Consider the following 15244-nt stretch of genomic DNA (forward strand, 5'->3'; position numbering starts at 1 on the left):
GTTTGAGAAGCAAATTCACTAGCATTATCTAAATGTATTGTCTTAATTGGATAATCTAGAAATTATACTCATAATTTGATCATTTGTATAAGGAGCCTAGCAAAGGCAACATTACGTGTGGAAATGGGACAAATATTTGACCACCTAGTAGATACATCTATTAAGATCATAAAATAATGAAATAGTCCACATAGTGGATGAATAGACCCACATATGTCCTCATGTATTCTTTCTAAAAAGACTAATGACTCAAATATGACTTTAATAAAAGATTGTCTAATTATCAATTTACCTTGTGAGCAGATAAGACATGAGTATTCGATGGGTAAATGAATCTTCTAGTTCTTTAGTAGATGCATGTGAGTGTTCTATTATTCGACTCATCATTGAAGACCTTGGGTGACCTAGCCTATCATACCAAATGATAAAAACTTTAGGGTTGTTGAACTTCTAGTCCACGAGAACATATGATTCAGTAGGCTTTATATTTGTATGATACAACTCAGAGAAAAAAATCGAGAGTTTTTCCACTATAAGCATTTGGTCATATATAATAGAAGTAGTATAAAGATATTCTACATTACCTTCATTCATAGTTTGAATATGATACTCATTTATATGGATATCTTTAAAACTAAGTAAATTTCTTCTGGATTTGCTAGAATATAAAACATCATTTATATGGAATCTAGTTTTATCTGGTAGTATTATTTTTGCTCTTCCGGAGCCTTCAACCAAGTTTGTAGTACTAGATATAGTACTTACATTAACTTTTATTAATGTCAATTCGATGAAGAATCTTTTATCTCAAAGAATTGTGTGCATGGTTGCATAGTTTGTAAGACATACATCATCCTTGTTCATCTTGAGACCAAATAACACATGGATTTTAGATATAACTAATAAAACAAAGCATAATGTAAATAACAAAAGAAAATCAAATGTAAATATAAGACATAATAATATATTATTTGATATAGAAAGTAATATCAATCAATGTTAGCATTCTTATCATTTATTAAGTAGTTAATTTTTTCACTAGGATCTCTAAAGAAATCAATGTCATAGTGGGTTAAGTCCAATCCATCATCGTCGATAAAGTTTATCTTTATCTCTTTTCCTTTTACTTTTATTGATGCTTAGTAAAGGTCAATCAAATGTTTAGGTGTACAACAAGTACACATCCAATGCCCCATCATACCACATCTATAACAATCATTCTCATGGTTCTTGGGATGTTTATCTTGTACACACTTCCCATTTTCTTGTTTTGCCTTTGTATTACTCTACTTCTGGTGGTGTAATGAGGCTTTCTTTTTATGAAAATTTGAAGAATTATTACCATAAGAACCATGGTAACGAGAATTCCTTCCATTACCACAACCACATCCTCATCCACGTCCACGAGTTTAAGACAATATTGCATTCACTTCAAGAAATGGTTCAAATCCAGTTGGACGAGACTAGTGATTTATTATCAAAAGTTCATTATTTTGTTCAACAACACGAAAACGTGATATTAATTTGGAGTATTTTGTAAATCTATGCTCTCGATATTGCCACTGCAAGAGAATATTCTAGGCATGAAACATAGTAAAAGTTTTTTCTAATATGTCCTCTTCTATGATTTTTTTTCTCCACACAGCTTTAATTAAGAACTGATTTTGAACAATATAGAGTTACATTCACTAACAATTTTAAAATCTTACAACCTCAAGTGCATCTAATCATATTGAGGTTTTGGGAGAATCATAGTTCTCTGGTGGTCATATCTTTCCTTCAAATCACTCCATAGAGTAAAAAGGTCATTTATTGTAAGATATTCATTTTTTAAATCTTCATGGAGATGATGGCGAAAGAAAATCAGCGCTTTTACGCGATCCAATAGGGATGCTTGATTTCCTTCTTTGATCATAGCTTCAAGATTCATTGCATCAAGATGTATTTAAGGATCAATGACTCAAGATAGATAGTTCTTTCCTGAAATATTGAGTGCCACAAATTCAAGTTTTTGGATATTCGACATTGTCAAAGAACTTCAAATATATGACAAAATAATATTATTAAAATCAATTATAATTAAATTGATAGCATTAGTATACCTTTTTATTATAATCAAAATTAAATAATTTCTTATAGCTTTTTACAATATATAACACAAATTAAATGAACAAAATCAATAGTAATATAAGGACATAAAATTTTATTCTATATAAACAACTTCAAGTTTAAGATACAAGAATTACATTCATAACAATTTGTGTTGATAACGCGTTTGTAGACCCCCTTTGGTGGTGAGGACCCGGGAGTTTGTTTTTTTTGAACTTTCATCATATTATTAGAAGGGGTAGGGGACCCCCAGTAGAGAGATGGGATGTGTAGCAGGTCAAACTGACAGGGGCCATGCTGGTGATTAGAGGGCCATGCTGCTGAGGTGAGGAATAGTGGAGCCGGTAATGGCTTCCGGGGGAAGATAGAAACAGGAGAGAAAAAGGGGATAAGAAAGAAAAGAGAGGGGGTTAAGAAGGGGATTTTTTTTTAGCGCAAGAAGGGGAGTAAGTTTCAGGAGAAAGGGGCTTTCAGGTATGGCCATTTATGATTTTTCCCGAATATTCTGATCTTTCATATCTCTCATCTTACTCTCTATGATTCCAGTTTTGCTTGATGAGTTTGTTTTGTTTTGATGATTGTTGGTTTGGCATCCGAAAAGATGGCTGTTTTTTTTTGTGTTTTACCTGTGCAAACCTTTTCCAACTTAACCCTTTGATCGTTAAGCTCATGGATGAAAGAATGAAACGAAGTTAGCACATTCGTCAAAAGGTTCCCTGCTATGTTCCTCCATTTGTTCCCTTTGCTTAAGTATGTGAGTATTGATGCTAATAGTAGCAAAGTCCCAGCCAACTTTGTACAATAGAGCCCAGATGTTGCTCTAGGGGTTCATGATCATCCTGTCAAGTGCCTAGGAGCAAATGATTGCCCTTGAGCTTACGTTTCTAAGCCGTGTTCTCCCTACCAAGCTGGATACCCTCCTTACTAAGGATGGGGGGACGAAACCTATACACAGCCGAAACCCAATGATAAGATCCAAGTCACTGTCGACTATCTCAATGAGAAGGATGCCATGGTTCTTTCTTCGTGTACATGTTGTTCCCATCTCCACCCAATTTGACTGAACTGTCATCAGTGATGAGATTGCTGCCTATACTAAATAATACATCATCCAGCCGGTTATTCATGAGAAATATTAAGATGAGAAGTCCACCTTCCAACACCCATTAAGCCACTCTTCACACCCATCTTCTCTCATTAACATCCTCATACCCATCCCACCACTTCGTGATTCATATCCCCATCATCCCTAGCCGTCCATGCTATCAATAATATCCCCACTCATCTTCATACCCATTCGTTCCACTATTCGAAATCCCCATGCATGGCCACCTTTGCCCTCATACACACCTCCCTCATTCTTCCCTTATACATTTATCCCCCGTGCCTACCCTTCATGCTCCATGCCTACCACTTGTCATTTCAACAACCCATACCCATTCTTCCCAATATTCATGCTCACTGCCAGTTGCCCACACCTCCTTCATCGCCTTTTATCTCCCTACGCGTACCCACTACAATATCCATTTCTCCACCACTTTTATGGATTCTATATCATCATCTCTCCATATTTAAACTGTTATCCCACTTCTCTCATTAAATCCCGCCACCCAGCCCACTCATCGATTGAGGAGACTATACCCATATGCATGACCTTCTTGAAAGACACGGAGATGTTTGGCGCGCCTAGAGCTTGATTAGCCACATGTGACGGGATTCAGAGAGGGTATTTTGTGCTGATATACTGAACCTTTGGATGAAGCTGAACGTGAAGGAGTAGCATTATCAACCCCATTCAGTTTCGAAGACGTCGAATTCCCGGAAACCATCAAGTCTGGTGGCATCCTTGTGGTTTCGTTTCATATTGTGGGTGATAGCCATGCATTAGGTTTGCATTAGTTGGCTAGTATGAGAGAGAAAGGTGGTAGTGGTAGACTTACAAGTTGATGGCAGCCTTTGGATTTTTTTTTGTTTTAATATAGATGGTGTCGGGTCAATTCAATTTATCAAATTTTAAGTCTTGAAGTTCAATGATCCGAAACTCTAAATTTTTTTTATCTATTTATTATTATTATTGTTATTATTATTATCATTATTATTCTTTATTTTATTTTTCTTTTAATTTAATTCTCAAAATAGTTTTCTAAGGTTTTGATTTTAAATTTAGTATTCTAGGATCCAAATTTTTAAATTTAATCTTCCGAAAATCCCGACATTCCAAATTTTTTATTTTATTTTTAAAATACCACCCTTGAATAAATTTTTTTGAAATTCCTATTTCTTTTAAATCTAATTTTCAAGGTTTCTAATTTCAAAAATTTTAATTTCCAAAATTCTAATTTTCATTTTTCTTTATTTAATCAACATTATTTTCATCATTTATTTATTTCCGTTTTTAAATAATTCTTCAAAATCCCGATCTCCAAATTCGATTTATAATTTCCGGAATTCCAATTTTTACGTTTATTTATTTAATCCTTAATATTTTGTTATTATTATTACTTTTATTTATTTACTTTTAAAAATTCCATCCTTAAACCATTTTTCATATCTCTAAATTCAATTTCAACTCCCAAAATTCCTATTTTCGTAACTATCCATCTAATCATTATTATTTTTATTATTCAATTCACTTATTAGTTTACTCCATCTATTCAAAATCCCATATCTAAATTACTTTTCAAATTTTCAATCTCAAAAATTCCATTCATTAGTTTAAACATTATGTTTGTTAATAATTATTATTATTATTCCATATTTATTTATTTATTTTCTTTTTAAAAAAAAATTCATTCATTAAAATTCAATTCTTCAAAATCTAACTTCCAAATTTAATATTCAGTCTCAAAAATTCCAATATTCACATTAATTTATTTAATTATTATTATTATTTTATTTATTTATTCTAAAATTCCATTTTAAACAATTCATTAAAATTTCCGACTTCCGAATTAAATTTCTATTTTTGAAAATTCCAATATTCACATTAATTTGTTTAATTAATTTTATTTATTTATTTTAAAATTCCATTCTAAACAATTCATTAAAATTTCCACTTCCGATTTTAATTTCTAATTCCAAAAGTTCCAACATTCACCCTAATCCATTTAATTATTTTATTCAATTTATTTATTCTAAAAATTCCATTTTAAACAATTCATTTAAAACTTTCGATTCCCGAATTAAATTGCTACTTCTGAAAATTCCGATTATTCACATTAAGCTATTTAATTATTATTATTTTAGTTATTTATTTTGAAATTCCATTTTAAACAAATCTTCAAAATTCCCATTTCTGAACTTAATTTCCGATTTCCAAAATTCTAATTTCTTTAAAATTTAATTTCTAAAGTTCCAATTCTTAAATTTAATTTTCAAGACACCAATTCTCAAATCCCTTTTAAAAAAAAAAAAAAAAAAAAATTCCAATTTCTTTTCCAATTCTTAAATTTAATTCCCAAGACTCCAATTTTTAAATAAATTTCAAAAATCCAATTTTCTCTTTAACAATTTTAATGCTTTCCGGGTTTCAAATAATCTTCTATTTATCTCGACTTTACATAAGCATGAATGTAATTTTCATAATTCCAGATTAATGGAATTTGTGGGATTAATTTGTGCAAGATAAACGGGCTTTGGTGGGGGCCCAACATATGTGATTTCCTCATGATTGATTGATTGTTTGTTTGATTTAATTGTCATGCATGATTGATTTTATTCTGCTCTATGACATGCTCGAAATTATTCTTTAATTGTGCACTAACCTCACTTCTTGATAGCGCATTATGGCTCGTCACCCAGGTACGTATCTATTCCCATTCTGGTATTCCTATATGCATGTTTTGATTCTCACATATGCATGATAGTTCTGGGTACTCACTGTTTTACTCGTCTATTGCCCTGATTGCTTCATTCTATTAGTAGAGACCCGACTTTAGGGACTTAAAGGGGCGCTACGGTCTGTACCGTACCTTCCCGATAAGTAACCTGACCCCCGAACCCGATCCGGTTTTTCGCAGATCGCTTTTTCCGAAATAAGGAGTCACACTTAGGGTTTTTCTTTCTTATTTTGTTTCCCCTTTTAAAAATAAAACAAAAATAAGTGGCGACTCCAAGTCAGTTTTCTTAATCAAATAAAATCAAATTTTCAAATTAAAAATCGAGCTCGCCATCGAGTGGGAAACGCATTGAGCCGAAATGCGGGGTCCACAACGTTATAAAATGAGAATAAATTCAATGTAAATAAAATAAAGACAAAAATATATTACTTTAATAATATATAATAGGGAGGAAGTAATCGAAGTACAAAAATGAGAGAATTAAGAGAATGAAAGAAATAGACAATAAAAGAAAGAATTTTAGAAGACTTCTTTTATGGGATGCCTTTGTATAAGATATGGAAACCTTTTATAGGGCCCCACATAAGTCCTCCATTAATGCCTCTATTTATTCATATTAATGGAGAGCATTAATGGAAGACTTATTATGTTGTTTAATAAAAGGGTTTTAAGTGGTGATATTCACCTTTCATTTACAGCAGAATTCAAGCTTTTTATTTGGAAAAGTAAATTAGACTTTTATTTGAATTTGTGGTCAATATGATAAAATGTGTTTTCCAAGAGAAAAATGCATTTAATCATTCTCTAAAATTTATTTCTTTTCATTCGTGGAATCCAAACCTTACTTCGAGTCAACACCTTAAAGTTTCCAAAGTAACTATTGGAATTGTGATGGAAAATCCATAGTTGCATGCACTCGGGTAAAAATAATCATAAAATAAATTTAAAAAAAATAATAATTCAAGTTTTGTGTATTCGGTTAAAGGTGGTACCCAAAATGATCAAGATAATACCTAGAATGATAAAAGGTAGTATATATATCATTAAAAAAGATAGTACATGAACGGTCGAATGTAGTATATTTGACAAAAAAAATGAATGAAATATTAATTATTTTTAGATAATTCTTAAAATTTGTATTTTATAAACTTGAGTTCTTATTTTATGATTTTTTTTTTTTATATGAGTATATAGAAACATATTTTTTCCTTTTTGTTTTTTCAATTTCAGTTTCAATTTTTATTTTTATTTTCTAATTTTGAGATATAAATGATTCCATTTAATTTTTATGACAAAATTGCTTAAGAAAAGAATATACATCCTTACACGCAAACATTAATACCAAGAAATAAAAAAGGGAAGAAAATTTGAGTGAAAAAAAAGCAATTGACTTTGTTGTATATTTTAGACGAGATGCAATATGATGCTTGTGTTAAGATGTTGACTTTTCATCTTCACCCAAAGGTTCTTGTGTTGACCAAAGTTAAGGAATCATATGAATCACATGATAGGTGATCATTTAAAAAGAAAATAAAATTTTTATTATATAATATATTATTAAATTAACTTTTATTTATATTTAAATAGAATTTTTTTAAAGCAAATGTAATGAAAGCATTATTAACAAAATCATTTAATAAATTAAAGTCACATTTAAATAGGTTTTTAAGGGTGTTTGGTAAATCGATTTAGTTACTTAATATGATTTAGTTATTTAATTAAAGTCATTAAATAAATTAATTATATTTGGTAAAATAACTTATAGTTGATTTGATAATACTTTTAGAAAACACTTCTAATATAAAAAGTGTTTTCAAAAAACAAAAAGAAAAAGAAAAAAAGGTATTTGACAAAGTTTAAAATGTTGCAAAATCATTTATAATAATAAACATTTGATAAGTAATTGTCCTAAAAATACTTTAATTTTTTTTTTTTAACTCAAAAGAATATAATTTGAATTATTATTCCACATTTATTATTCATTTTTTTAATAAATATTTTATTTTCAAATTTTTTTTTTCTTAAATTTTGAAACAGGGAAAATCCATTTACTATGTTTGAATGCACTCCGGTAAAAATAATCATAAAATAAATTTTTTTAAAAATAATAATTCAAGTTTTGTGTATTCAATTAAAGGTGTACCCAAAATAATCAAAGGTAGTATCTATATCATTAAAAAAAAATAGTACATGAATAGTCGAATATAGTATATTTGACTAAAAAATGAATGAAATACTAATTATTTTTAGATAATCTTTAAAATTTGTATTTTATAAACTTGAGTTCCTATTTTATGATTTTTTTTTTATTTTTTTTTTCATATGAGTATATGGAAACACATTTTTTTCTTTTTGTTTTTTCAATTTCAGTTTCAATTTTTATTTCTATTTTCTAATTTTGAGATATAAATGATTCCATTTAATTTTGATGACAAAATTGCTTAAGAAAAGAATATACATCCTTACACGCAAACATTAATACCAAGAAATAAAAAAGGGAAGAAAATTTGAGTGAAAAAAAAAAAAGCAATTGACTTTATTGTATATTTTAGACGAGATGCAATATGATGCTTGTGTTAAGATGTTGACTTTTCATCTTCACCCAAAGGTTCTTGTGTTGACCAAAGTTAAGGAATCATATGAATCACATGATAGGTGATCATTTAAAAAGAAAATCAATTTTTTATTATATAATATATTATTAAAAATATTACCAAATTAACTTTTATTTATATTTAAATACTTAGTAATTTTTTTAAAGCAAATGTAATGAAAGCATTATTAACAAAATCATTTAATAAATTAAAGTCACATTTAATAGGTTTTTAAGGGTGTTTGGTAAACCGATTTAGTTACTTAATATGATTTAGTTATTTAATTAAAGTCATTAAATAAATTAATTATATTTGGTAAAATAACTTATAGTTGATTTGATAATACTTTTAGAAAAGACTTCTAATATAAAAAGTGTTTTCAAAAAACAAAAAGTAAAAGAAAAAAGGTATTTGACAAAGTTTAAAATGTTGTAAAATCATTTATAATAATAAACATTTGATAAGTAATTGTCCTAAAAATATTTTTTTTTAAAAAAAAACATTTTTAACTCAAAAGAATATAATTTGAATTATTATTCCACATTTATTATTCATTTTTTTAATAAATATTTTATATTCATTTTACGTAACTATAATAAGGTGTTTTATAAATGGATTTATTGTTTAAAATTAATAAAAATAAATATAAGTTAAAATTAATGAAATAAATATTAGTTAAAATTAATTATGGTGATTTTGATTATTTAAAATAAATTTTAAGTTAATTTTACAAAACAACTTTAATACTTAAAGTAAAAAAAATAAGTAATAAGTTTTAAATTAATGATTTAATAATAATTTAACTTAATTCGAATGAGTTTGTATTTTTTTTATTTTATAATATAGGGTTGGTTTGATAATTGCTTTTTAAAACAGCTATAAAAAATAGTTTTTAGTTAATAAAGACTTACATTTTTGTGGTTAGTGATTATTTTTAGAGTTTAATACACTTTTCCCCCTCAATCTGTCCCGTGTTTTGTACATTGTCCCTTTAAGTTTAAAATCCAATACATTGCACCCCAAACTTCTTAAATTGCAACACTTTGCCTTTTTCTTTGGACGGTGTTAGTTTAAGTGGACGGAAAGAAATATCACATGCTATGCATGTGACTAACTAATGAATAGTAGATTTATGAATTCTCAAACCCAAAAATCCTCAAACAACTCTCATTGTCTTCGTCTTCATCTTTGTCTTCATCAAACCCTAACCCTATTTGGAGTGTAATTTTCAACATTTTCCCTCTTTTATAGGTGGTCAACAATTTCAACATTTTGTCTTCGCCTTCTTGCTGTCTTCTCCTCCTCCTTACTCCAATCTTCAAACCCTAATCATAGATTTTTTTTTTCTTAGGCATCATAGATCTTCCACCTCTAAAGAATGAGCTAAGGGAGTTTGGAGTTTTGAAATTTGGGGGCCTGTAGATGGGCGTTTTCTAGTGTGATTATTGGAATGACTTTTTTTTTGGTTCCGGGGTTGATTTTGAATGGTACCCATTTGGGTGAAATTGTTTGTGTGTGGGATTTGGGTGCTTTGACTTTACATGTTCTTATTGTTTGGTTGTTGAGAAAATAAAGGAAAGAGGGGAGATTGGAATTTTGGGCTGTTATGGGTTTTCTCTAATCTGGTTTCTATAAGGAAATTGAAATCTCTACTCAACTATGTTAACTAATTGTAGTAAGATCGATGAATATTACAATTTAAAAACTTTGATTTGTTTTGTTTTTACATTTTCTTAGTAACCAAATAGGGTTAAGAGTGCAATATATTACAAACTAAAATGAAGACGAAGACTAAGGGAGGGTGAGCAACTTCTTAGGTTTAAGAATTTACAAATCTATCATTTATTAGTCAGTCACATGCATTCCATGTGACATTTTCATCCACTTAAACTAACATCGTCCAATGAAAAATGCAAAGTGCTACAATTTAAGAAGCTTATGGTGCAATGTATTCGATTTTAAACCTAAAGGGGTAATGTGCAAAACACGTGAGAGATTGAGGGGATAAAGTGTATTAAACCCTTATTTTTAATAATGGTAACTTAGGTAAGGCCATGTAATAATGATTGTTATTATTAATAAAGATAAGCTAAAGGTTAGTGGAATTGTAAGATGTTAGAAATCTAGTTTATTGACTTGTTAGGTGGTGATTAAGAAAAGTTGACCCTAATATTCATATGTAACACGGGACTGGGCACGTGACAGAAAAGGGGAGAATAAAAGTAAATGAAATTGTGGAGGAATGGCCCCTGTCTGTTGTCACAGTGAAAGGCACCAGCAGCCACCTCCCCAAAAGCGCAAAAGAAAAAAACAAAGGCCACCACCCACCACCCACCACCTCCAAGTCCCAAGACTTCCCAACTCTCAACTCTCAACACAAAAAAGGTCAGAGCCACCACTTGTGGGCGGTGGTGGTTAATATGATGATGGTGGTGGTGGACGGGTGGTGGCCATCAGTCAGAATTTTTCCTTTTTTTGTTTTTATTTATTTATTTATTTTATTTAACTTACAAATAAATAAATAAATAAATTTATGAGTGGACCAAAGGGAAAGGGTGGGTGGGATTGTGGGAATGGGAGGAGGAGGTGGTGGTGGTGGTGCGCAGCTTTAACGCCCACAGCGCACGTTAGCACGCCTCACCATCCCCCATTGCGGTGGTCTCATCCTTTTAGATCTTGAAATCAGCCGCACACCCCTCCCCACCACCACCCCCACCCCACACCCCCCACCTCTTTAACCTCATCAATTATGTCACCTAACCCCACCTCCACCTCCTCCTCCTCCCCCTCCTCCTCCTCCTCCTATTTTCTATCTTGCGCCTCTGCTCCATCCTTATCCTTCACCCCCACTTTTCCATGGCCAGTACGACGTCGCCCGCGCAGGACCCATCTCTGCCTCCGCCCCAGCAACAGCCCTCTCCCGCGCCACCCTCCTCCCGGCGGCTCCCTCCGCCGTGCTGGTCCCACGACGAGACCGTGGCTTTGATCGATTCGTATCGGGACAAGTGGTACGCCCTCCGCCGTGGGAATCTTAGGGCCAACCACTGGCAGGAGGTCGCCGACGCCGTCTCGCGGCGGTGCCCGCTGTCCAGTCCGCCCAAGACTTCCGTACAGTGCCGCCACAAGATGGAGAAGCTCCGGAAACGCTACCGGACGGAGTTGCAGCGGTCGATGAACGCGCCGAGTCACCGGTTCAACTCGTCTTGGGTTCACTTCAAGAGGATGGATGCCATGGAGAAGGGGCCGTCCTCCACCGCTGCCGTCGAATCGGGCTCTGATGGTGAGGACGATGACGAGGACGATGATCAGGATTTGTATGAAGATGGTGGTCTCAAACGAGGCATTGGTAATACTCGGAGCCTCCAGGGTTTGATGAGTAACGGAATCGGCAGTGGCGGCGGACCCGGTGCCGGGTTTCGAATTCGAATCCCTGGTCGCGGGCATTTGGACTCGCCGCCTATGGCGAAGATTTATGGAAATTTTGATCAAAACCCTAACCCTAGCCCTAATTTTGGGTCCAGGGTTTTGGGGGATAACGATCGGGCGAGGCCGGCCATGGGCAAGAGAAGCGGTGGAGACCCGGTGGCTGAGATGGTGGCAGCGATAAAGATGTTAGGAGATGGGTTTGCGAAAATGGAGCAGAAGAAGATGGACATGGCCCGGGAGGTCGAGGCAATGCGCATGGACATGGAGATGAAGCGGACGGAGATGATTCTGGAGTCCCAACAGCGGATTGTGGAAGCATTTGCCAATGCATTATCAGAGAAGAAGAAGAAGCCTAAGAAAATGACCTCATCGCCGGAGTATTAGAACTTATCATCCATTGAATCATAGGTTAAAAAATCTGGTGTAAGGCGGAAACTTGGGGGAAATGGTGGGGCTCCGCGGGTTCCATTTGTAAGTTTGGGTTTTGATTTCTGTGTCCATTTCTCTTATAGTGCCAATTTTTGCTAGTTTTGACTGATCTACGATTCCTTTGCTTGTTCTTTCTCAGATAGATGTAGTTTTAGTTTTGACACTGTGAATTAGAAGTAATAAGTAATAGTTTTATTTGTGTTCATGGCAGTTCTGATGCTTGAGTTGTTCCAATACTTCTCATTTTGGCTTGGTGCTGTAGCATGTTTGTTACCAGTTTAGGAATGGGAAACCAAAAATAGGAGAATTTGATGTCAGGGACTAGTTTGAAGAGGGTCGGTTTTTAAGAGATTTGTTGTAGATTTTACAGAAAGATTGGAGAGTTAATGTTGATGGAACTTCTTTTGTGGGCCTTGATCAGATCATGATCAGATCATGGCATTAGGAAATGGAATTTGAACTGGGTTGCATAAACCCAGTTCCAGAATTTTGTAGCTCGGCTTGAGATCCTCACTAAGAGTTGTGATCTGGGTGTTTAACTATAGCCTATATGGTTCCAACCTTGTGCCATGTTGTCCTACAAGTTAGCAGAAAGCCAGTGATTTTTTCCTTGATAGCTAGAGGATAAGCTGCCTTAAGGAAATGATGCCAACAAAAAATTTCCATTACCTGAATCAACAACCATTCTTCTAGAGTCAATACAAGAGGGAGTGTGGAGGAGTTTAAATGGTTTTTTTCTGAATGAAAAAGCTTTCAGCATAATTAGATCCCCCTCCTGTTGTTTCTTGTGGTATTCTAGAGGTGGACTTGAGACCATTCTCCCGGTCTTTGTATCCATAATCATAGAGGTTAGGGCTTGGTTTGGGTTGGTATTTGAGTCATTGGCTTGCTAACTCTCCATTGGAACGGGAACCAAGTATGTGTATAGTAGCTCTAAGGTTGTATCCAAAACCTAGGAGTGGCTTGAAGAGGTGGGATTTTCCGATGTCTTAGGAAGCCTAGTTGTTCCAGAAACCGGTCCTGCAAGTGTTACAACTCTCTCTTCTTTTTATGATGGTTTTGGGAGGTGAATCAGGAGAGCCAGATGTAGCCTTATCTTTGATTTGAAAGCGGGGCTGCCAAAACCCAGATCCTTTCAACCTGTCCTGTTCGACTGAGATTTAATGGACCTGAAGATAATCAAAATTGAGCTGACCTCACAGTCTGATACCCACTCTGTCTATCAGTTTCTTTTTAATCCTGCCCCCACACCCATGGGTAAAAATGTTGTGTTGTGTTGTTCCTTGAGTTTGGCTGGTTGAATGGAACTAAACTCAATTCAGATGGTGAGAATGATGCTCATCTCTTGAATTGAATGTGTGTTCTTAGGGCAGTGCAGTGAGTATGGCTGTGTTGAAGATTTGTTTGGTTTCATTGGAGAATTGGATTTCTTCTTCCCCATGGGCTTATCCATTGTGTGAGACGACGTACTCCCTTCCACAGGGGCCTTGAATGTGGCTTGAAAAAAAGGGCACAAAGGTGGACCACTTACATTTTTCTTTTCCTCTTTTTTTTTTTTTTTTTTTTTTTTGAAGCTGACAGCAGCCTTGAATGCCAAAATAATTGTATTAATATGACATAATGAATTAAAGGAAAATGTAAGGGAAAATTGGAATGAGATGTTATGGAATAAAAGTATTTGAAAAAATGAGATAAATTTCTAACTTTTTGAACTGAAAAAATATATATTAAAATGTAATTTATTTGATATAAATAGACTAATTAATATTTTTATAAAAATAATGATTAAAATATTCTTATTTTAATATTTTTATAAATTGAAAAAAAAAAACCTACTCTTCAGAAAATAAAATAAAAAATAAGAAAACGCGTTTGAAAATAATTAAAGCAATTTTCTATTTATAAAATCAAAATTTTTACTTACATGGTATTTTGATTTTTAAATAAAAATTCATAAATATGATTAAATAAAATATATTTTATTTATATTCAAAAAATTTTAAATTAATATTTTCCTTTTTCAAATGGAAGGTTTCAACCCCAAGTCCCAACAACTTGGACTGTTGGACATGACGTGTTTAATAAACCTATTCAATCCAATATAACATAATTAAATAAATTGGAAGTTGAGAAAAGAAGGGAAGGGTTAGTGGGGATTGAACCCGACGTGAATCGAACACGCAACCTTCTGATCTGGAGTCAGACGCGCTACCATTGCGCCACGGATCCCTTTGTGTACTCATCACATCAAAATTATTATAATCAATTTACAACAAAGTTAGTTATTTAATAATATTATAATTTTAATATATTTAACTCATTTTAAATAAATAAATCAAAACTAAATTATAAACATATCTTAATTTGATTATTAAATAATAATTAATTATTAAAAGGATTAAATAGATTACATAACATGTTATTTATTTAATAATTATGATTTATATTTTTTAATCTAATTATTATTTATTTTATATTTAGATTCACCTACTTAGTCTGATTCGACTGCTCTTATTGGCTCAACTGCTCGATAGGAGTGTTTGAACTTTGACATGATATGAATATGATATATCGACATGAATTAACACCTGTGATGCCGATCATTAATACATGTGTGATAGAATCCAAATTGTTGGATAATAATACAAACAAACGAAACAATATTCATATAAACAAAAACCAAATAAGATACAAATAAATGAATCCAACTAATACACATTGCTTATTTTATATTTTGATTCATCTATTTAGTCGAGTATTTGAACTTTGACATGATATGAATATGACGTATCGACATGAATTCACACCCGTGATGCCGATCATTAATACATGTGTGATAGAATCGAA

General features: G+C 32.5%; 1 protein-coding gene and 1 non-coding gene across 2 annotated transcripts; one reads left to right on the forward strand and one right to left on the reverse strand.

Annotated features, from left to right (window-relative positions):
- Window positions 1–11125: 11125 nt before the first annotated feature.
- On the forward strand, window positions 11126–12607 carry LOC117932741 (trihelix transcription factor ASIL2). The gene has a single exon (XM_034854035.1). It carries the CDS (start codon window positions 11399–11401, stop codon window positions 12350–12352), a length of 954 nt encoding a protein of 317 aa, XP_034709926.1. The 5' UTR covers window positions 11126–11398; the 3' UTR covers window positions 12353–12607.
- A 1947-nt stretch (window positions 12608–14554) lies between these two features.
- On the reverse strand, window positions 14555–14626 carry TRNAW-CCA. The gene has a single exon. It is a non-coding gene; the product is annotated as a tRNA-Trp (tRNA).
- Between the last annotated feature and the right edge of the window lie 618 nt (window positions 14627–15244).

Source organism: Vitis riparia, chromosome 15, assembly GCF_004353265.1.
Source record: "Vitis riparia cultivar Riparia Gloire de Montpellier isolate 1030 chromosome 15, EGFV_Vit.rip_1.0, whole genome shotgun sequence".
Taxonomy (NCBI): domain Eukaryota; kingdom Viridiplantae; phylum Streptophyta; class Magnoliopsida; order Vitales; family Vitaceae; genus Vitis; species Vitis riparia.